At 51.9% G+C, this 21,191-nt stretch overlaps 8 protein-coding genes across 8 annotated transcripts; 3 read left to right on the forward strand and 5 right to left on the reverse strand.

Moving 5' to 3' along the window:
• Nucleotides 1–1,127: 1,127 nt before the first annotated feature.
• M430DRAFT_68189 (hypothetical protein) lies at nucleotides 1,128–2,848 on the reverse strand. The gene is made up of 2 exons (XM_024869334.1): nucleotides 2,690–2,848; nucleotides 1,128–2,632 (listed from the first exon to the last, which is right to left on the reverse strand). Exons 1-2 carry the CDS (start codon nucleotides 2,784–2,786, stop codon nucleotides 1,539–1,541), a joined length of 1,191 nt encoding a protein of 396 aa, XP_024719039.1. The 5' UTR covers nucleotides 2,787–2,848; the 3' UTR covers nucleotides 1,128–1,538.
• Nucleotides 2,849–2,977: 129 nt separating this feature from the next.
• Nucleotides 2,978–3,825, forward strand: M430DRAFT_43865 (hypothetical protein; the record flags this gene model as incomplete). Its single annotated transcript, XM_024867653.1, has 3 exons — nucleotides 2,978–3,190; nucleotides 3,259–3,720; nucleotides 3,771–3,825. The coding sequence occupies exons 1-3, from the start codon at nucleotides 3,000–3,002 to the stop codon at nucleotides 3,823–3,825; spliced, it is 708 nt and encodes a 235-aa protein (XP_024719040.1). The 5' UTR covers nucleotides 2,978–2,999.
• A 567-nt stretch (nucleotides 3,826–4,392) lies between these two features.
• On the reverse strand, nucleotides 4,393–5,991 carry M430DRAFT_52233 (hypothetical protein; the record flags this gene model as incomplete). The annotated part of the gene is made up of 4 exons (XM_024868285.1): nucleotides 4,393–5,144; nucleotides 5,338–5,443; nucleotides 5,494–5,621; nucleotides 5,730–5,991. The coding sequence occupies 4 exons, from the start codon at nucleotides 5,989–5,991 to the stop codon at nucleotides 4,393–4,395; spliced, it is 1,248 nt and encodes a 415-aa protein (XP_024719041.1).
• A 260-nt stretch (nucleotides 5,992–6,251) lies between these two features.
• On the forward strand, nucleotides 6,252–6,773 carry M430DRAFT_52234 (hypothetical protein; the record flags this gene model as incomplete). The annotated part of the gene is made up of 3 exons (XM_024868286.1): nucleotides 6,252–6,290; nucleotides 6,344–6,426; nucleotides 6,482–6,773. The coding sequence occupies 3 exons, from the start codon at nucleotides 6,252–6,254 to the stop codon at nucleotides 6,771–6,773; spliced, it is 414 nt and encodes a 137-aa protein (XP_024719042.1).
• A 746-nt stretch (nucleotides 6,774–7,519) lies between these two features.
• M430DRAFT_105848 (hypothetical protein) lies at nucleotides 7,520–8,483 on the reverse strand (the record flags this gene model as incomplete). The annotated part of the gene is made up of 3 exons (XM_024861035.1): nucleotides 7,520–8,154; nucleotides 8,301–8,371; nucleotides 8,446–8,483. 3 exons carry the CDS (start codon nucleotides 8,481–8,483, stop codon nucleotides 7,520–7,522), a joined length of 744 nt encoding a protein of 247 aa, XP_024719043.1.
• A 1,053-nt stretch (nucleotides 8,484–9,536) lies between these two features.
• Nucleotides 9,537–11,078, reverse strand: M430DRAFT_20965 (hypothetical protein; the record flags this gene model as incomplete). Its single annotated transcript, XM_024864404.1, has 1 exon — nucleotides 9,537–11,078. The coding sequence occupies one exon, from the start codon at nucleotides 11,076–11,078 to the stop codon at nucleotides 9,537–9,539; it is 1,542 nt and encodes a 513-aa protein (XP_024719044.1).
• Nucleotides 11,079–13,766: 2,688 nt separating this feature from the next.
• Nucleotides 13,767–16,249, reverse strand: M430DRAFT_264266 (hypothetical protein). Its single transcript, XM_024865392.1, has one exon. The coding sequence runs from the start codon at nucleotides 16,015–16,017 to the stop codon at nucleotides 13,969–13,971; it is 2,049 nt and encodes a 682-aa protein (XP_024719045.1). The 5' UTR covers nucleotides 16,018–16,249; the 3' UTR covers nucleotides 13,767–13,968.
• A 1,749-nt stretch (nucleotides 16,250–17,998) lies between these two features.
• On the forward strand, nucleotides 17,999–20,722 carry M430DRAFT_20967 (hypothetical protein; the record flags this gene model as incomplete). Its single annotated transcript, XM_024864406.1, has 5 exons — nucleotides 17,999–18,268; nucleotides 18,536–19,101; nucleotides 19,160–19,331; nucleotides 19,515–20,539; nucleotides 20,593–20,722. The coding sequence occupies 5 exons, from the start codon at nucleotides 17,999–18,001 to the stop codon at nucleotides 20,720–20,722; spliced, it is 2,163 nt and encodes a 720-aa protein (XP_024719046.1).
• Between the last annotated feature and the right edge of the window lie 469 nt (nucleotides 20,723–21,191).

The raw sequence follows: 21,191 nt of genomic DNA on the forward strand, positions 1-21,191 counted from the left end.
GGTCTTTCGAGGCGATCGATCTCTTATACCGGGGAATAAATGAGACCTGGAATCCGGGATATGTGTGGCTATGGGCGGGCAGCTGTCAGCGGGTTTTGTCAGAGAGAGGGGAGGCAGATGCAGGGAGAAGAGTCTTAATACCTTGGGAGGTAGTGGGGATTCTCGCCCGTGACTCGCAGCAATCAGCGCAGGATCCTTCGCATGTGTGTATATAACGGTATGTTTTGAGGAGAGCAGGGAGACTTAGGAATGGTGTTTAGGAAGAAGAAAGGAAGAGAGGAGAGAGGAGAAGAGGAGAAGAGGAAAGGGAGAGAGAACAGAGAACAGAGAGAGAGAGAGAAGACAGTAGTAGAGGGGCAGATTCGAGCCTTCACTCAGCCAGACACCTTGATGGTTACCTCGACCTCCACTCAGAGGCTCCGCGTAGGTAAGCGAACCATCTTGGTAAACGGGAATAGAGCCACGGCCCAGTGCGATAATCCCACCCCGCTGCAGTGAGAATGTAAACCCCGTCGATTCCCTCATTGCTCTGTACCATTACTGCATGGTACGAGAAGAGCCTGTGCTTGTGAGGCTGGCCAACCTGGAATCCCATGGTACTATAGCAGAGTTGGAATCATCATTGTGCCTGGCCCACTCGGTGCGTCAAGACAATGATCAAAAGACACGGCCTATCGAGACTCTGTCCCTCCTCACAATAACAATAATAATAATCGGCCTGCTTGTGTGATGCACTCGAGTGCGCGCTTGTTCAGGGTCTACTCCGTAGTGCTAACACTGTGGCAGACGATGCCTTTTCGTTGGCGTCTTGCCCTCGGCCTTGTGGAGACGATTATCCATCGCGCTCTGGGCGGTCTCCTCTCTCCCTTCGGTCTTCATGCATTACTCGAAGGCTCGCTGCGAATTAAAATGCTGCGTTGTGCGCGTGGTGGTCGATGCCTTTGGGAGAGGAAGAAGAGTTCCGCTGCTTTTCTCGAGATATGATGTCGTTCGATGATTTCCAGCATCGTCTTACTTGTAGAGCCTCGTTGATTCGCTCAGTCAGCCTCGGATCCGCCGAAAAGGCTGTCACGTGGGAGGAGGGTCCTCCCCTCCTCCGTAAGGCTCGCGGCGGCTGAGACTTTAGGGTCCAGATTGTTGCAGGAATGAAAGGCATCATGGTTTAAAACAGTGTCTCTTTTGTTTTGTGAACCTGGCCCTTCTCGGCGAGCGCTCATCGCTCTGCCTTGCCTTTTGCCCCTCGCCCCGTCATTATCATTATATTACCTACTTTAGTTACCAAGACGCGGAGGGCTTCGCCAGCAGGATCGAAAGCTCTTCCACCGCTCTCCTACATACACGTCTCTCAACAATGCGGACCCGCTTCTGTTGGATCCTCTAAATCGGGGTGATTCTGGTCCTAGATCCCATCCCCATAGCGAGCTCTATCAGTCGGGGCGCCGCACATGTATATGTATTTGGCCCAGATACCATCATGATCCAAATAATTTATCCTTTGGTCCTGTCGTTTCCTGGCGCGATTTCCTCATGGCCGACCTCTACGACGAGTACTGCAGTTCCAAGCCCAGAGCTCTGAACGGCTGGTCCTTCCTCTTCATGTCGATTGATGAGCCAAGTGTGAACAGCATTTCCTTAATCCTCCCCTCCCATAGAATCCCAATCTTCCAATTCTCGTCAACTCGGGCCTTCAAGACCCCCGCAACCTCCTCTGGTTCAGGCGTAGTTGGCTCCTTCACCTCATCGACGGTCCACGCCAGTTTAGCAGCCATGCTTCGTTCCATTTTCTTCTCGACTCTCTTTTTCATCCTCCATAACTCGCACCCTAGCATCAGGTCACTTTCGTAACTATAGACATTAAAGTCGAACTTTGAGCATAGCGCCAGGTTCTTCCCTGCCTTCACAGCATAGCTGGTACTCAGATTCCCCATCAACGGGTTCACGGTCAGCGTCGCTGTCAAGGGGATTCCCTTATGCGCAGGCAGGGTAGCGTATCTTCCACCAAAACTAACACCGCCTGATTTGTTCAAGGACCCATAGTACAGCTCGGCTCCTGCGCTGAACCGCCCATAAGGTCGATCATCTGCTCTCGGAGGTTCTGGTACTTCCTTTCTTGGGTCGGGGCCAAAATTGTAGAGGCCCCGGAGTCCAATGAGGCCTCCATCGGTAGAATAAAGCGTCTCCGCGCTATATTTGCCTACGTCGTACTGATGCAACGCCAGAATGGTACCCCCGTTTTTCAGACGGCTATCACTAACAGCAGAGAGTTTCACTTGCTGTGTCGGACTGATCCGGCAGAGGTATAATGCTTCCAGGGTGCTTTGGGGTAGGTAGAGTCGGCCGTAGAGCAAGGTATCACGCTGGTCTACGCGCTTCCCTCCAAGCCACTGCTCCCACATCCATGACTCTTCTGGTTTGCGGAGCTCTTGGATCTGCCGATAGCCTCGTATGACATCGTGCAGGTTCAACTTGCCGCTCTGCGAGGTGGCGTGCAACGGGAGGGAAGTGTAGAGGTAGGATAGAGATCCGTCGACGAGCCCAACGCTTCCAAGCGCATATGAAGTAGCAAAGTTTGGCGACGATAGCGAGGAGACATTTAGTCGTAGGCCGCGCGGAGTTTCGAAATCTAGCAGCGCTTCAAGGAATCAGCAGAGGAAGGGGGGCCTGGGGGGGGCGGCGAGGGGCTGCTTACCTCGCGCGGTAGAAGTCAATTGAGAGTATGAATTTTCATAATTCCAATGGGAGGCACTGTAGAATGCATGCTGGATATAGTCCATAAACTCCAACATGTCTAAAGAAAACCGGTAACTCTGCAGTCAGGCCTGTAAGCCCAGAAACCCACAATCACTCGGACGAAGAGGCAGACACGCTTGAATGTCGAGGTTGTCGCGAAACGAGTACCCTTGAAGTGCGGCCGCTAGCGCGAAATAATTCGAGGAATATTTCCTCCTCCACAAGCACACCCCACCGCATGTCTCTTCGCATCCTCATCGACCAGCACAATGCCTAAATCCAAGCGCGCGAAGGTTATTCACTTGACCAAGGTCGATAAGAAGGGCAAGGAATTATCCCTCAAGCTCTTTTCCAACATCCGAGAATGTCTCGACCAGTACCAACTCTGCTTCGTATTCTCCGTCGAGAATATGCGCAATACGTACCTGAAGGATGTGAGGACTGAATTTTCAGATAGCCGGTTCGTCCCCCTTTTCCCCGTATAAAAACGAACAATTAGGAGGATCGAGAACTAACCAGGAAATCTAGACTCTTCTTCGGCAAGACGAAAGTCATGGCCAAAGCCCTGGGCACCAGCCCTGAAGACGAATATCAGCCCTCCACACATCTCCTCTCCAAACACCTCGTCGGGAATGTAGGCCTCTTGTTCACCAATCGCGAGGCCAGCGCCGTCATTGAGTACTTCAAAAATTTCTCTAAGACCGATTTTGCGCGCGCGGGCACTCCCGCTACAAGATCGTTTACTGTCCCAGCAGGCCTGGTCTATTCGATGGGAGGGGAGATTCCCGCTGAAGATGATGTGCCCATGGCGCACAGCTTGGAGCCCGAGTTGAGAAAGTTGAACATGCCGACCACGTTGACCAAGGGGAAGATCTCGTTAGAGAATCCATACACAGTTTGTAAGGAGGGAGAGATCTTGGACAGTAGGCAAACCAGATTATTGAAGTTATTCGGAGTGGCCACTGCGGATTTCACAGTACAATTACTAGCGTAAGTTTCTTCACCCCTCCAGATGTGGATAGATCATTAACGTGAACCAGTTACTGGAGCGCTGCAACCAACGAAGTGAAGGAGTTGGAGTCGAAGGAAGAGTAAAGTAAAAGTTGCTAGGGTCGTTTTTTTGCTATCGTATCATACAGTTAGGATTATGACTGGCGTTGGCCGGCGCTACCTTATTATTGGAAATCAAAAGAACTATTTTTGCATCCCTGAATCCTGTCTTACCACCTGCTCTCTTCCCCCTCTGATAATACAATCAAGAATCATTTTTAGCGACGGAGTCAGGGGTCAGATGGTATATTGCCTTACCTCTGACCTTACCTGCAATTGTCAGATCCAGATGCGATTCTCACTCAGAAATGGAGCCAGAAGGCGAAGAAGATATGCCAAAGCTCCCGGGCGTTGCTAAACCGATGAAGATATGCAAGTCGTTGAAGCAGGTCGAGTTATCATGATGTAGTTTGAGAAGTTTTTGCATCCAGCAAATAAATGCCGAAGAAAGCGTCGGAAAGTGTCGGGGATCTGGGCAAGTAAAGGCGACCATGGCAATATTACCTTGCTGGAATGTGTATCGAGAAACCCTTACCCCTATTGATTCAGGGAAGAAAGACTGAATACTCGAAAGACCCACCACAAGACAAACCGCATGATGTCTCGCTGCCCCTAATATCTTCGCAGCTTGCGAGGATCTTCTTCGTACCCATTGCTTTCATATGCTCTCTTCCGAGAGTCGTCATCTCGTGGTCGACCGCCATACCCTCCGCCATCTCTGTCTCGGTATCCGCCGTCTCTGGGTCTTACCGGCTCCATGTTGCTACCACTTCCACCTCGAGGTGCATCACGATCCCCATAACCTCGACTGCTGCTGCCGCGGTATCCGCCGGATCTGTCATCATATGAGCGGCCGCCACCACGGTCATACCCACCAGCTGGCCCTGACATGCCAGAACCGTTGCGATCTGAGCCTCCATACCCGCCTCTGCTGTAGCCGCCGCCGAAGCCACCACTACGAGAACCACCTGGACCAGCGGGTGCATGGGGTGGAGGGGCTCCGTTCGAGCCACTATACCCACCACGATCTCCTCCGCCATAACCGCCTCTGGAGAAGCCTCCACCACCTTGGTAGCCAATACCTCCCCTTCCGCCACCGCGATCTTGGAAGCCGCCCCTGAATCCGCCTCGTCCTCTTCCGTCGAAACCACCACGGAAACCACCTCTGAACCCGCCTGGACCACCTGGTGGACCAAAACCACCAGGGCCCATTGGTCGAGGAGGAACGGCCTTTGTATATCCACGACCTCCAAGGCCACCTCCAAATCGGCGAGGCTTCCAGCCTTTGACAGTGCGACCACGTTCGACATCTACCTTGATTCGGCGATCTTTGATCCGAATACCATCACAGTTATCTAGAGCAGCTAATCACGGAGCGCGAGCAAGGCGCAATGGTCAGTCATGTTGCCCATACTTATTATACCTTGACCTGGGCATCGGAAAGAAAAAGAGAGAAGATAGGCAGCTTGAGGGCCATATCTTTACAAAGGAAACCATACGCTGACATCCGGCGAGCAAGGCTGTTGTGCGGGTAAGGGGGGGATGTGATCGGTTTACCTCTCATATCTTTCTCTCGTTCATAAACAACAAACGCATATCCACGATGCTTCTTCTTTTTCTTGTTCGGCTTTTCGTCTTGGTGGGTGTCAGTCACTATCCGGATCTATAATCTAGTTAGCAGAGAACAAGCAATGTGGGAATAATATTATTTACCCGCTCGATGGGCCCAAATCGACCGAATTCGCTCTCGAGATCATGTTCCGTGGCATCGTAACTTAGTCGAGCAACCATAAGAGTCTTGAAGGCATCTCCGCGGATGTTGGGATCCTCTTGAGGTTTGTCTGCATATCATTGTAACGTTAGCACATCTTGTGGAACACGACGCACTATGTCCAGAAATCGAACGAGTGAAAATAAAGGGTGATCGAAACACAAGGGGTCGCCCTCACAGGACAAAGGGCCCTCCTTCAGGAGTTTTTCCTGCTTCTGCTTCCTCTCCAATTTAATCCGGTCTTTCCGTTGCAACCAACTTTCGGTAGGCTCGTACTTGTCGGTGGCCTTGTACTCTTCCAGCTGTGGGAGGAAAGCAGCTACACCTGTGATGTGTGCTGTCTTTCGTTCTTCGGGCGCGTGGTCAGATGGAGGTACCCAGCGAAGTGGCGGACGCGGCGCAAAGAGCGCGAGGAGATTGGGAGGGAGTTTATCGGTCATTGCGATCGCTGTCAACAGACCGGTGCAGAGCTGTAGTACTCAATACGCAGCTCGCAGAGCTGGTTGTTGATGGATGGAATCAATCAATGAGTAAGTAGGTAGGTACATGAGGAAATTGTCGCGTCGCAAAAGGAGTTATTACAGCAGCCTAACCGCTTGGGCCTGGAAGCGCGGTGCTGCACGTGACGGATAAAATATCCTCAACCGCGACCCGACGACTCTGTGAGCGAGCTGGAGTTATCGAGTTATCGGCAGTCACAATGACGGTGCAAGCCATAAGAAAAGCAACAGTCGGCCAGGTACATACTCCAAGGATCTAATCTATGCAATACGGCTGCTGATTATATATTAGAATGGCGTCGGCGCCTTCATTCTCCAATGCAAACGACTTGACTTCCACTATTGCGACTGGGCTGGAAGCTCAAAAGGCATGAAGTACGTCTTATTCCCTGGCTCCTTTTGCTTCTCATATCTAATACCAACTCCTTAGTTCTTTCCTCCGCCACTCGCTTTCCAAATTCGCTGCCGCAAACCCCCAAATCGAAATCACCGTCTCTCCTCGACCACGAAAGCATCCGGTAATAGTAGGGCACTACATCAATGGTCGGGAGAAGGCAATCTGTGTGCGGAATCTGCAGAAGGAGCAGATATTACAGAAGGCTGAGCTCCTGCGGGATGCCAGTGGTGAGAAGTTGAAGAGGGTCACGAAGCCAGTGAAGAGTATAAACGAGAGTGTCAGAGGTGTATGGAGTCCGTACCACGGCGGTGGAATCCATGTCTGAGAGGCAGGCTGAATGTTGTACTATATGTGTCTTCATTAATGGCGTTTGGAATATGGCGAGCGCTGTATATGTGAACAGTTTGAGTCTCTCTTGGAGAGACAAGATGTTAAAGCTATAAATGGCAGAAATATATTGCAATGTCTTCGCTATGCTGATAGTCAATGGCCATCTGTCTTCAGTTACGTACCATGGATGACGGCTTCCCTAATCTCAACGGTCTTTCCCAGGATCTATTCCACAGCCGCTTCCACAGCCGCTTCATTCTCCCGCGGAACATCACTCAGAAGCCACCTCAATAGCTCTACTCCGAACAGAAGCACCAGGCCAGAGATTAAACATAATCTTATCAGGTGGAAGAGGCTTAACAGAAACGCATCTATACTTGATGCTAACCGTCAGTAGCATTAGAGAGGTGATCTGCAATCCGTTGCAGGTTTCGCTCGATCAGAAGACGAATGATGGTTAAGAGAAACACCTCAGCAAAGGCCAAGTATCGAACAACTGCAAAGTCATAACACAGAGTTGTTCCATCATCGGTTAACAGCACTTCGAAAACAGAGAATGGGGAGATTCTTGAAACTTGAAGAAGTTCGCACACAGTCACAATCCTCACCCCAGAGTTGAGCATGACATTGATTTAGTTCAGCTGACTGTTAACAAGGGACAGCTGGTTCAAAGGGGAATCTATTATTCACCATTTATTGAGTGTTCTAAAGCCGTGAGCCCCTACTCCCAACCTCAGGGATTCACAGGTGGCTGTTGATAATATCGACGAAAGCGGGCTTCAATGAAGCACCACCCACCAAGAAGCCATCAATATCTGGCTGCTTGCTCAAGTCCTTGCAGTTCTTCTCGCTAACACTGCCACCGTAGATGATTCGGGTCTCCTCGGCTGCCTTCTCGCTGACTTCATTCTTCAACCAAGCTCTAATAGCGGCGTGGACTTCCTGGGCTTGCTCGGTGGTAGCAACCTTCCCAGTACCAATAGCCCAAATTGGTTCGTACGCAATGACGATCTTAGACCAGTCCGAGACCTTGTCCTTGACAGCCTTCAATTGAGAAGTGACGACCTCGATAGTCTTGTTGTTCTCTCTCTGCTCCAGAGATTCACCGCAGCAGAGGATAACGCTCAGACCTCCATCAAGGGCGGCCTTGACCTTTGAGGCAACAAACGCATCGTCTTCTTGCAGAATTACACGGCGCTCAGAGTGACCGAGGAGGGTCCAGGTGACATTGCTGTCTTTGAGTTGGTCGACGGAGATCTCGCCGGTGAAAGCTCCGTTGGGCTTGTCGAAGACGTTTTGGGCTGCAACCTCGATGCCTGGTCTGAGATGCTCACGGGCAAGGAGGAGGTAGAGAGCTGGGGGTGCAATGACGACCTCTGCGCATCATGAAATTAGCACCTCTTCCTCAATTTTACGAGATCGATATGTGCAAAGCACGCTGTACTGTATTTTGCGCCGAAGCACAATATAGAAACAACTAATGTGCTTCAACAAATCCAGAGTAGAAGAAGAGGGTACGAACCGGTCTTTGGGTCCAACTTAGCATCATTGAGATGCCCAATGATCTTCTTGATGGACTCAACAGAGCCATTCCTACACACCATGAATATCAGCACTGTGCCCATCTTCAAGCCCCGCAAACAGCGCGCAGGAAAACAAGCACTGACATTTTGAAATTGCCGCCGACGAAGAATTGACGAGGCATGATGGCGATTGGTCTTGAAACTGGGGTTTTTCTGGTAGATTTGGGTATTTGGAAGATTCTGAAGCACTACGAAGGTGGTATCTGATCTAAAAAGCAAATGAACAGTTGGCAAAGGGGAAAGCTGTCCAAGATGTCTTTCGGTATTATTCGGGGGGGCCTCTCAAGTGGGATGCGGGACCGTACCCCACCACCAACCCACACTAAAATCGTCATCTGTAGGTAGTTCGTTTAAGCGTATTTAGGCCTGAAACCTAAGGCTCCATATATTTTACCCGAACTTCGCTCCCATCGCAGGGAAACATCAGCCGTCTCGTTATACAACTCGGAGAAAGCGCTTGAATGGCGGCGTAGTGCCACCAATGGTTGTTTAGACAATCTATCTTGACTTTGGGACTGGTTGAGATTTGCAGAGTTGGCATTCAAAGATCATCCGCAGCCCGGTGCCAGCGAGATGCTCACGGCTGAAGGAGCGAGGCGCATTCACACCAGCCAGCCCTGTGATTTGTAGATACCCACCTATTTGGGCATCGATGCATAGAGACCCCATTATTCTGTTATGTTAAAACCACGCATGCCCCGTACGGAGTATAGCCCATAATACTGCGGGTTGCACCATGAGAAGCGACTTCACGGCTTGTGAGGGATATACTTGAAGTATAAGCTTTTGTTCTGCTACAAAATGTTCACTTGCACAAGGAAATAGTATCCTGCCGCGAAAGAGATGTCACAATCTTGAGTATCCAAGTCATGAGCCGCTGCCGGGCTCCATTCCTCCTCCCATTTCCAGCAGAAATAACGACACATACAAACTTATGGTTGAGCAATACCAACAACGCCCAAGGCAATGAGTACCAAGCCATCCGTTTTCCCAAACGATACCGAGCAGACGCTGAACAAGGAACAGCACCAGCCAGATTCAACTCGCTGAGCTACAGTCTTTGAAGATATCAAATACAAATCACAAGGAGTTAAAAAAGCAAGACAGGCCACCCTAGGCCTCGCGGCCAGTTCTACAAGACAAAAACAGGGGGAATCAAAATCCCAGAGACTGTCTCAGAAGCCCCTGGTGTGACCTGAAGGAGGATATCGACGCGGAAGGGGGTGGGGAGCGAAAGGATTGGGGTTGGGATAGATGAACCTGGAAGCTTCACTCGATCTACGGTCTGAGTATATATCAGCTTCTTGCCCATGTCGTCTCATTTCATCCCATCTTGGATTATCGCGTTCCCATCCGGAAGGCACCTCGTCTCGTGCTCTCAAGTTTCGCATGTATCTTTCTTCGGGGTAGAACGAGTGAGGCGGATGCTCGTATCGGGGCACTACACGGTCAGGCCCATAGGTGATAAAAGTTCTCCCTTCGATAGGGCGTGAAGTTGTATACCGATCAGTGAGGCCAAAAATCTCGGCCTCTGCATCAAGTCTTCCTTGGTTGTTATAAGCCGCGGCCAGTGCTGAATCAAACGCAGGAGCAGCAAGTGGGATATCAGGGACAGAACGAGGCGTGTAAGGATCGTACAGGCGAGGTTCTGGTGAGTGAACGACTCGATCATCTCCATAATACTCTCTGCGATGCTCTCGACGTTTACCACGGTTGTGGGCTCGTCCCTTGCGGGTATATTTCCTTGAATGCCTCCCCGACCTGGAGCTGATCGTGGTGTTTTCGGAGCTGCTATAGTCCGATTCGCTCTCGGTGTTGCTCGTGGATCCCGATGAGGTACTTGAATCGTCATCATCGTGGTACTTTTTGTCTCTGCGTGGTGTCACTTTGGGGATATTAGGATTGGGCTTTTGCAGAGGCGGCAACGGCGGCGGCGGCGGCATATTCATGAGCCGTGGCGGTCCCCCTCCCCCTCCTTGTTGCTGTGGCTGTGGTTGGGGTTGGGGTTGGGGTGGTGCCGGTCTGTTCATTTGCGCCATCTTCTCGGCTTTCTTATTCTCCATTGTGTGGTATAGGGTCATCGGGTTTAGATCCTCGCGCGGGGCCCGCTTCACATACACCGTAATGGATGCGGTTACCCGTTCCTTCGAGCTCTTCCTGGCGGGCATGAATTTGGAGTCCAGCTGCACAAGCGAAAATTCAAAGTTGGGGTCCATCTCTGCCGTCTTTAGGACATCCAAGACCCGAGTGACCTGGCCTTGCTGGAAAGGCTTGAGATTTTGCTTTTTTGTCGCCACAGTGGATCGGCCCTCGTTCAACTTCTTGATTTGTTTCGACAAATCTTCTTGAGTCCATGACTCCTTTGTGATTACAGCCTTCGCCCAAGTAGCTTTCTCCCTCGAATCACGCGGAACACGCCGTTGGATCGTATGTGCCTCGTACGTGGTCAGTCTCTCTCTGCATTCGTCGTCATCTAATGCCGTTCTTGGTGTGATATCTGAGAAGTGGGTTGAATCAACCTGTCGTCGAGTTTGGGCCTGGGAATTTTGTGGAACACCGGGAGGAGGCTGAAAGCCAGGAGGTGGTCCGGAGGGTCCACCGGGAGGACGCATATGGGGAGGAGGTGCTGGTCCTGGGGGCCCCAACCCAAATGGCCCAGGTCCAGGGCCTTGTCTATTAGGTAGAGGTGGGGGTGCTGGGCCATTGCTGTTAGCCATGGTGATTGATATTGGTATGTAAGTTATGATCGATATTGACTGAGCCTTGAGTCGATGAGAGCGGAACAGTTGAGCGACAAGAGAGGTAAGTTAGTAGCTCTGTGAGATTTCCAGTGTACGGCGATCAAAGTTATTAACTACGTTTTGGCATCAGAGCCGCAGAGATAAAGCTAGGGATTTTTTGCTCGTGGGAAGTGAGGCGAGCAGATGTCGAGCAAGAGGGTGTGCGGACGCCCGGTGCTTATAGAACGGCTGCATTGCACGGCCTATTCCACGGCACCTATTCGCTGCGGTGTGGCTTTTGAGATGGCGTCCATTCTAAGTCACCGAGTCTGGGGGAGGGAGGCTCCAGTTGGGGCATGTCATTCTCGGCCGGACGCACCTTACGCCACGAGTGGCCGAGTAGGCATGCATAACAAAGGCAAGACGACAAAGAAATTGTTATCTCTTGCAATATTTCTGCAACAATCGATTCGTCTCTTGATGGGTCAAAGTACTTTTCAAATCGGGGCGCGCATATACTTCTGCTGCAGTACTATCCCCTCAAAAGCACAAAGGTACAAAGGAAAAAGCAAAGGCATCATGGCAAGGCTCGTAGGCAACCACTCGAGCCATACAACAGCTCCGCATCTCTGAGGCTCTCATGATCTCATGCTGCCGCCTGGCGAGGCTACACGCCCACAGCAGGTTCATACTAGCCAGGTCAAGGCACTCTTCAAGGCGCTCTCGAAGCTCAATCGCAGCACTACTGTAAGATGTTCAGCTTCTATGCGCGATTTTATATTGCCGTTGCTGGGATCATCGACGTCGGAATTGACGGAACAGATAGGAGGGATGATTGATGCTGGCTAAAAGATTTCAACTTGGCAAGGAGAGAGAGCCATGGGGTTTGATTTTTGAGGCATCCGGATCACTGGCTGTGGTTTCCCCTCCGCACCTTTCCCTCCGATGATGATCGATCCCCTCCGCCGAGACGACAAGACTCCCTCCGCACAAGGCAAAAGGCAAGGCGAAGCAACGCCATGGATATCAATATTGCCTTTACGCCCGGGCAAGGCCGAGTCGGAACCACGAGACCTTTCTTTCCGTGGCGCCGCGCTCTTGGCTCACCGAAGAACCATGACCCGCGCCGACCGAGTACATTCTCGTGTCGCCAAACGTATGTACACAGGGCTCTGGATCGCAGTGTCTGGACCAGTAGCCGTTATTTGTCAACAGAAGAAGAAGCTCTCTGCCAGCGCGGGGCGAATGCAAGCCACTCAAGCATCTGCAAAAGAGTACATCCTTCTTTCCTGTGTATTTTCCTTCCCCCAGCGGGCTGGGCTGGGATGATGGATAGGACTGATGGCAGAGAGGTGAGGGGGATAATGGGAGAGCAGTTGGATTTGGGGGTGGGGGTGGATAGTCTATAGCGCACACCCTGCTCGTGCGCGGCGGCAATGCATACGCCCGCCCCATTGCTTCTACAGCAAAAGGCAACAACAAAGCAATAAAGTACTCTCGTCACCAGCACTCCCACCACAGTATCAGCGTTAACTCCCGAAAATCATAAGCCATCATATCATATTTACATCACTCACATATTCAAGGTCTTGGCAAGCAATTCCTCCGCCTACCTCCCTACAATACCGACGAAGAATAAGAAAAAAAGTCCCCGAACAACTAACTACCCACGACGGACAATAATACATACAAAATCTTCATGCCCATAACATCAACAAGTGCATATAGCCCTAGGAAATATTCCAGATCCCCTAACCCGTCCGACGTCCGTACTCATTCATGGCTCGGATGCGTACCCGGCTAAGACCTACCTACCTATCCATCCGATCGAGAGGGTCTTGTCTGTCTGTCTGTCTATGTTCCGAGTCCCGATGGGAAGATCGACATATTATGTAAAGGAGGGAGGGAAAAGGGAAAAGAGTAAGGGATCGACGTCCGTATTATTCTGCTCTTCTTTCTTTTTTCTTCGTGATCGGATGGGATAGGATAGGATGGGATGGCATGAGATAGGTCCCCGCTGCCCTAGGTACATACCCTACCCTACCTACCGAACGATTACCTACCGTTCTGTACTCGGTGTGCGAGGCCAGAGCCGCATCGTCCATGGGACTCGGGATGTTACGTTATTCTGGTTGGTCAGCGATTACTGTTCCCATTATTGTGCATAGGCGGATAGTCGGTCGGGGTTTGGAGGTCAATCGGCGTAAGTCAGTCAATGTTGCTGCGCTTTGAAGATGGTCTTCTCGCAGAGCCGCCTTCTATGCATCTACAGCTCAATAACACCAGCTTCAGGCACATCGAGTCACATAACAACAAAGTAGCAAAGCAGAGAAAACCGGTTTCTCATTGTCTATCAGTATCCCTTCCTGCTACCCTCCATCTCCCATCATCCCAAAACCCCATCACTCCATGCCGCTATATGATCTTACACACGTCCCTAACCCCATCCAAACCCCGTCAGGTCATTAAAGCTATTAGGTAGAATCACATCTCACCCCCAGTCCCTCGTCAAATAGAGGGCAAAAGATGTTCCAAAGAAAAATAGAAGTGTGAAACGCCGTGACCATGCAACTACAAGCGGTCATCCCCATCAATTATGTAGCCAGGACTGCAAAGGGTATCTTGTGCGCGTACAGAGTGCGCCACGCCAGAGCGAACGATCGACAAGAAGGAGTAATGTACAATAGCACTTGGACTAGAAAGAGAAAGGCCCTGTCGCCGTCCCGTCCAGAATGTTAGACTAACCAACGGCTGGGTGCGGAGTATCCGTCGAGGAGACGCGCGACATTCGAGATATAGTGTTCATCCGACCCAAGGTCCGCGAATCTAAGCCCAGTGCTCCCTGTCATGTCCTGGCTCGAGGCTCCCATTCATTGCAAAGTCCAAATCACCGCAGAGGCTTCTTGACGTCTTGCACGCCATTCGCGATGATTTCTCGCAACGTCCAGCGAGGTGGCTTGACCACGCCTTGCAGGCCGTTCGCTTTCTGCCACTCCTTCTCCATCTCTGGGGTCACACCATCGGGAAGGTTTTCCGCGCCGCCCGCAACGCCAGTAGAGAACTTGAGCTGGAGTACGTTACCAATCTCGTCACAAGCAGCCAAGAGACGGTCCATGTCGTCCTTGTTGTGAGCCGCAGACACACAGAAGCGTGCTCGGGAGGAGATGAGCGGAGTAGCAGGGTATCCAACAATAACGACTGAGATCTTCCGCCGAAGCATTTCGTGAGAGAAGGCGGGCATCTTCGCCGGGTTGTAGAGGACAATGGGAATAATAGGAGAGTCATCGTGCCCGTAGACAATGTAGCCGAGACGCTTCAATCCAAGTCGGAGATAGCGAGAGTTGAAAGCAATGCGCTGGAGACGCTCTTCTCCTTGGCCAGGGACAAGCTCACCAGAGATGATCTTGACAGCGCTGAGAATCTGCATGAGGACGGGAGGAGCGGGCGATTCACCATAGATGGTTCCTGCGTTAGTCACCCGGAGCTTATCGATAATGTGCTTCTCAGCTGCAACGTATCCTCCATTTGCACCGAATGACTTCGTCAGAGTGCCCATAAGAATGTCAACCTCGGAAGGATCAATGCCGAAATAATCGCAGACCCCACGTCCGCGAGGGCCAAGAGCTCCGATGGAATGGGCTTCGTCGATGAAGAGGTGGAACTTGTATCTCTTCTTAAGCTTCAACAGACCAGGGAGATTGCACATTGTCCCTTCCATGGAGTACAGTCCCTCGACAACGATCAAGATCTTCTTCCATGGGCGATGCGTACGTGGCTGTCCCTGGGAGATGAACTCTCGGAGCTTTTTCTCAAGATCGTTCATGTCATTGTGCTTGAAGGAACTGATCATGGCGCCAGAGAGACGTGCCCCGATACGGATCGACGCGTGGTTCAGCTCATCCGAAATGATGAGGCAACCCTTGCCAACCAATGCAGGGAAAGAGGTTGCATTCGTTGCGAATCCCATGGAGAAAACCATCGCGGCTGGCTTGCCGACAAACTTTGCAATTCTATCCTCTACTTCCAGGGCCAGATCAGAGGTGCCAACATCTGCACGAGGACTGGCAGCACTGACGCCGTACTTCTTGATAGCCTCTTCCACAGCGTCGGCGCATGGACCCTCTGATTGGGCAAAACCAAGGTAGTTGTACGAGCTCATGTTGAGTGTTTCTGTATATGTCCCGGTGAATTGGAAATGCTCATTGAAGTCGTCTGTCTTCCGGTCCATGAGCGTGATGTATCTCCCCGGGACGCCGGTGATGGGCCGAGCGAAACAATCGTCAATCCTCATCTTCAATCTCCGCACATAGAAATTGTCAAAGTCGCTATTCAGAGCCGCGTAACCATTGGCAGCTTTCAGGTGTCGGTAATGCTCGGGCCTGAACCGCTTGCCGAAGAAATCTCTGATATGACCGAAGATGATGAGAACGAGGTAGCTTATGTACGTTGTCAAGAGGTAATAGTATGGTGGTTCGTCCATGATGGGTTCCGGGAACTCTTCCCCCATATGCTTACTGACATAGCGATGGCTCTGGCTCCCAATAGGCGCGAACTGAGCGTCGATGCGCGCCTGCTTCTTAGCCTCAGCCACAGACGGAGGCTGGAAAAGCGTGGTCGGAGGCTCATCCATGTTTGCCTCTCCCCCCTTGGCTGTGGACAGGGAAATCGTTGGTAACGACAGAGAGGGCGCGCTAATCTGCGGAGATGGATTGTTCAGGAGGTGTTGCTGCTGCGCTGCCACCGCAGATAGGAGCGCCGCCTGCGCAGATTGCTGCTCCTTGCTCTTCGGGGAGGAAGAGAAGAATTGGGACAATCTATTAGCCTTGGAAGTCGAAGGCCTGCGGGCGGTGGGCTTCTCTGAAGGTGGGATGGCAGTCGCGGTATTGGGAGAACTGGCGAATGGATTACGTGGAAGTCTTTGAGGCATTGTGAACATGAACCGGGCTGTCCTCCTTTGAAAGGCGAAGACGGTGGATGATGACCGGTCGACGGTGGTCTATCGAGATTTGTGTGTGTACTTGCAAGAGAAAGGAACGATCTAATTGTCGGATGTCGTGTCCTATGCGTAAGCTGCGTGAATCGACTTCAAGTCTGTCGGACGATAAGACACGCGAGCTGCTTGGACGATAGTAGTACAGTGGTCAAGGATAATCAAAATATGGCCGTGTCTAGAAGAGCAATGCATGTCAGTTGATGTATGTTTGAGAAGCGGGTTGATCTCGACAGATAGGGAGGAGAGTTGTGATTGATTGTGGCGACAAGGTCAGGAACGATGAGAAGCGGTGAAGGGTTGGGCTTAGCAGGTGAAGGAGCCAGACAGACAGAACAAACAGCCTCCTGAGACCAGTCCTGGTGGGCAAATACAAGAATGAACAAGTAGATGGGATACATACGGGCGGGGATTATGCCAATGATGATGATCTTGAAATTGAGACGCCGGTTGATGACGATTAGGCGCGAGATCACCAAGTTGAGTTCGAGATTCACGTCCTAGAGTGGAGGTGAGATCAAGGTCGCGAGGAAAGCGCGTGTCTTGGTAGTGATTAAGGCGGTGGTGGTGGTGCCAGGGAAGAAGCGTCCACAACACGCGTTGACGCTGACGTTGGTTGACGTTGACGTTAACACCGTCCACCACAGGATCAACGGCCGGTTGATATCAGCGGCGGTGGGATTGGACGGTGGAGTTGAGGACAAAAGACAAAAAGAACGAGAGAGGGAGAGAGAGGGGGGGAGGGGGGAAAGTAAGAGAGAGAGAGAGAGGGAGAGCGGGAGATGATGGGATGTGAAGATGAGGCCCGTGAGAAATGGAACTGAATCGCCGATGCATCCGCAGATTTTGTCCTTCGAAAGGGGCTCGGGCACTCGGCGCTTGGCTGGCCCAGTGTTTCTCGTCTTTTACCAAATTACAGTTTACCATGTCCCGCCGGGCCGTCTAAGCCTCTTCCTGCCTAGCCCCACCGCTGCGAGGCGACACTAGCCCCGATATATACCCCATCCGTTCGGTTGCGACCCAGTTATTACCCAGCTATCGGGCCCCTAGCACGCATCCAGCGGCTTGCTGGCGGCGTTATACCGTAATAGTATTTAAATATGAAATTACAGAAATTCAAGGGTCATCCTCATGCAGGAGGCCGGAAACATTCCATCGCGGCCCTTGATTGGTCGAGGGCGCTGCTGTGCGTGCTGCGTTATGCGGGGGTTGTGCAGAGTTGTGCAGAGCTATGCATCATCACCCACGACGGTAGTGAAATCATAAGATGAGGACTCAGGAGCCTCAGCTATATAACGTACCCTCACATTCGTCAGACCATGTTAATATGAAAAACAATATAACCCAACATTACAACACTATACAACATTACCTAGGTATATAACATCAGCAACCTCCACATCCATCGCGTGATCGCTGATCCCTCCTTTGGCCATGATGCCTCGAATACTACCTTACTCACGCACGTAAACATACGGTGTGCAGTAGAAGCGTGTCTGGCAGCGTGATTTCTACGGAGTACCGCAGAGTCGATCGCTGCAGCCCCCTGCTGACTAAGAATACACCGCTCCGTCCCTCCTCACGCGAGCACGTGAGACGAAAAGAGGGCGGAGGCGGGCGGAGAGCGGAGCGCGGAGAGGGGAATGAGCCTCGGTCTCCCGTATCGTTTACCCCAGTATTCTTTTCTGTGGTAACGGGGTTGTCTTCTTCCACCGAGCCCGGTGTGAATAGCAATACTGTACACGTCTTTTTATTATCCTATCTGGATCTCTACTGTAGATCTTCACTCGCCTCTTCCACCTCCCCGTGACCCCCCTTTTCCGGACCCCTCCCGCGTCCCTCCCCGACTATCGATCTAGAGTACCTTATATACCTTATATATACACTATATATATATAGTATTCCCCTCGCCCTCCCCCTCGAAGTCATGGGACACACCAAGTCCCGTGATCCCCCTCTCTGGGAAAACCAGCATCCTACACGCAGCTCCCTGTGGCAGTTCCTTCAGATCATCAACAAGAAGTACGGCAAGGATCTCAACTCCTACCAGGGACTGTATGATTGGTCCATTGACAGCTTCCCCGAGTTCTGGGAAGAAGTATGGGCTTTCACCGGCGTACGCGCCGTCCCCCTTGCTTCCAAGGAGGACGTGAAGCTCCAGAATGGACAGGCGTCCGAGAAGAAGCCCTTCAGACATGTGAGTGAGGCTCTTGTCCCTTCAAGCAAGCCACGAGTTACGGCTTCAGATGCTGCAATTTGAAGCTCTGGGCGTGCTCCATTGTCAATTTGAGTCTCAATTCAAAGCTATTAGTTGGGTTGTCGTTGAAATATTGCCGTTTCTATACTCTACGGGGTATATACTCTCACAATATCGTAACGTCACTCGCTATGTCGTTGATGCTTCAACGATCTGACACTTCTCTACTCATCCAACTCATTTGTGGAATAGCACTGACCCCACCAGGTCGTCGCTCGCGATGCTCCCATGTTCCCCCGGCCCAAGTTCTTCGACGGCTGTACCTTGAACTTCGCTGACAATCTCCTCTACCCACGAGATGCGCCCGATGCTGACAGTCCCGCCCTGATCTCGGTGACTGAGTCAACTAAAAAGACCATCTCGTGGAAGGCCCTGCGCGACAAGGTGCTGCAGCTTGTGCTGGCCATGAAGGCCCACGGAGTCAAGCCCTGTGACCGCGTTGCAGGTTTCCTTGGTAATCATGCCGACACGGTTGTTGCCATGCTGGCTACGACTTATCTTGGGGCAATCTGGACCGCCGTTAGTCCTGATACCGGTGTGGCTGCCGTGTTGGACCGGCTGGTTCAGATCGAGCCCGTCATGCTGTTTGCTGACAATGGAGTTGAGTACAATGGGAAGATCCACCCCAGTACCGCGAAGACCAGAGAGATTGTCGAGGCGTTGAAGGAGCTCAAAGCTGTTGTCATATTCCAGACCGTGCCAGGAGAGATCGATACCACGGGTTTCAAAGTAGCACGTGGCCAGGCATGGACGCACGAGGGGTTTCTTCAAAGGTAAGCCAGGGAAGAGATCCCAATCTCCAAGGCCAGCCCGCTAAAGCACACATATCAGCACCCCCCCTTATAGCGATAGCCCAGATCTCCAGGGAAGCCTACGGACGATGTTCTTGCCCGAGCATCCCGTCTATATCCTCTACAGTTCCGGCACTACAGGAAAACCCAAATGTATAGTCCACTCCGCGGCCGGTACGCTCATTCAACACAAGAAAGAGCACGTTTTGCAGGTAAGCATTCAAGATTCATTATTTCTGGTTTGATGTTGGCTCCTCTCTACCCACATAGCAAGCATAAGGAGAGCTCAATCACCGGTGGCGTTCGATATTGGACAGCAGGAGTCTAGTGTCGATCTGGTTTCAAATGCACCTTGTTGTCCAGTTACGGGATGGATTAAACTAACTTATAGCCAGTGTGATATTCGACCGGGGGACCGCCTCTTGTATTACACAACCACGTCTTGGATGATGTGGCACTGGTTAGTCTCTGGCCTCGCATCCGGCGCAACGATCGTCCTCTATGATGGGAGCCCATTTAAACCACACGGCGACCTTACGATGCCCAAGCTCATCGAGGAGCTAAAGATCACTCAATTTGGCACCTCAGCCAAATACCTGAGCATCCTCGAGCAGAACCAAGCCCAGCCCCTGAAGGCTGGAATAGACCTCAGTTCTCTCAGAGCCATCTACTCCACCGGATCTCCCCTGGCGCCAAGCACCTTCAGATACGTCTACGACGCATTCCCCAAGACAATCAACCTAGGTAGTATCACGGGCGGCACGGACATCATCTCCCTCTTCGGCGCGCCTAGCCCAATTTCCCCCGTCTATGAAGGGGAGATCCAAGTCAAAGGGCTCGGGATGGCCATCTGCGCCTTCGACCCCTCGGGCTCCAAAGTGCAGGACGGCGAACCAGGCGATCTCGTCTGCCTCAAGCCCTTCCCCTCCCAACCCGTGGGCTTCTGGCCCCAGAAATCCATCGCCCTCCCCCCAGTCTCCGGCGCTGACTCCTCGATCCTGAAACTCCCCCAGTACGACGCTGCCAAGTACGAGAGCAGCTACTTCGAGACCTTCCCGGGCGTCTGGCACCATGGCGATTTTGTCCGCTTCGACCCCGTGACTGGCGGCATGGTGATGCTGGGCCGCAGCGACGGCATCTTGAAGCCGGCGGGCGTGCGCTTCGGCAGTGCCGAGATCTACAACGTCTTACTGAAGCACTTCGCCACGGACGTCGAAGATTCCCTCTGCATCGGGCAGAGGCGCGAGTCGGACACAGACGAGCGGGTCGTGCTGTTCCTGAAGATGCTGGAGGGGAAGCAGTGCACGCCAGACCTGAAGGCGCGCATCAGCTCCGCCATCAGATCGGATCTGAGCGCCCGCCATGTCCCGGCTATCATTGATGAATGTCCTGAGATCCCCATTACGACGAATGGGAAGAAGTAAGTCCCTCACTCTCTCCCGCCCTGGCTATCACTGACATTTCAATAACTAGGGTCGAAGTAGCAGTCAAGCAGATCCTCTGCGGCATGAACGTCAAGACGTCAGCCAGCGTCGCGAATTCAGAGTGCTTAGACTGGTATCGCGCATGGGCTCAGAAGCACGAGCCAGTTTCCCTTTCCTAGACGAGTAGCGACGCCTACTACGACCCTTGAATCAGGGGTAACGATATCCACGATAGACATAGCATAGTAGATGATAAAGATAAAAGTCAAAAAATAAACATCTAGATATCCATCTACCCATCTACCCAGCGTAAAACAAAGCATTCATTCCTCCCCTCTCCCCCCTTCTCCCTATCATCCATATATTCCACACCAACTAACCATCACCCTCCCCTTCCCTCTCCCCAAGTCCCATCACAGCACCGCCCCACAACCAACTCATGCACAGTCCCCAGCATCGGACATGAGTGCGGCTGCCGATCCGCCTCTAAGTCCGCACAGCGCGTATACCGCGTCGTTAGGCACCGACAGCTCGTGTAGTGCGTTACTGTCAGGGTACACATGGTACGCTGCGATGAAGGGGGTGTGGGCTCTTCTGTGTGTGTGCGTGTGTGTTGATCGATGTATTTTGGGGACCTGTATCGTCTTT

Source organism: Amorphotheca resinae (genome assembly GCF_003019875.1).
Source record: "Amorphotheca resinae ATCC 22711 unplaced genomic scaffold M430scaffold_9, whole genome shotgun sequence".
In the NCBI taxonomy this organism is placed as follows: Eukaryota; Fungi; Ascomycota; class Leotiomycetes; order Helotiales; family Amorphothecaceae; genus Amorphotheca; species Amorphotheca resinae.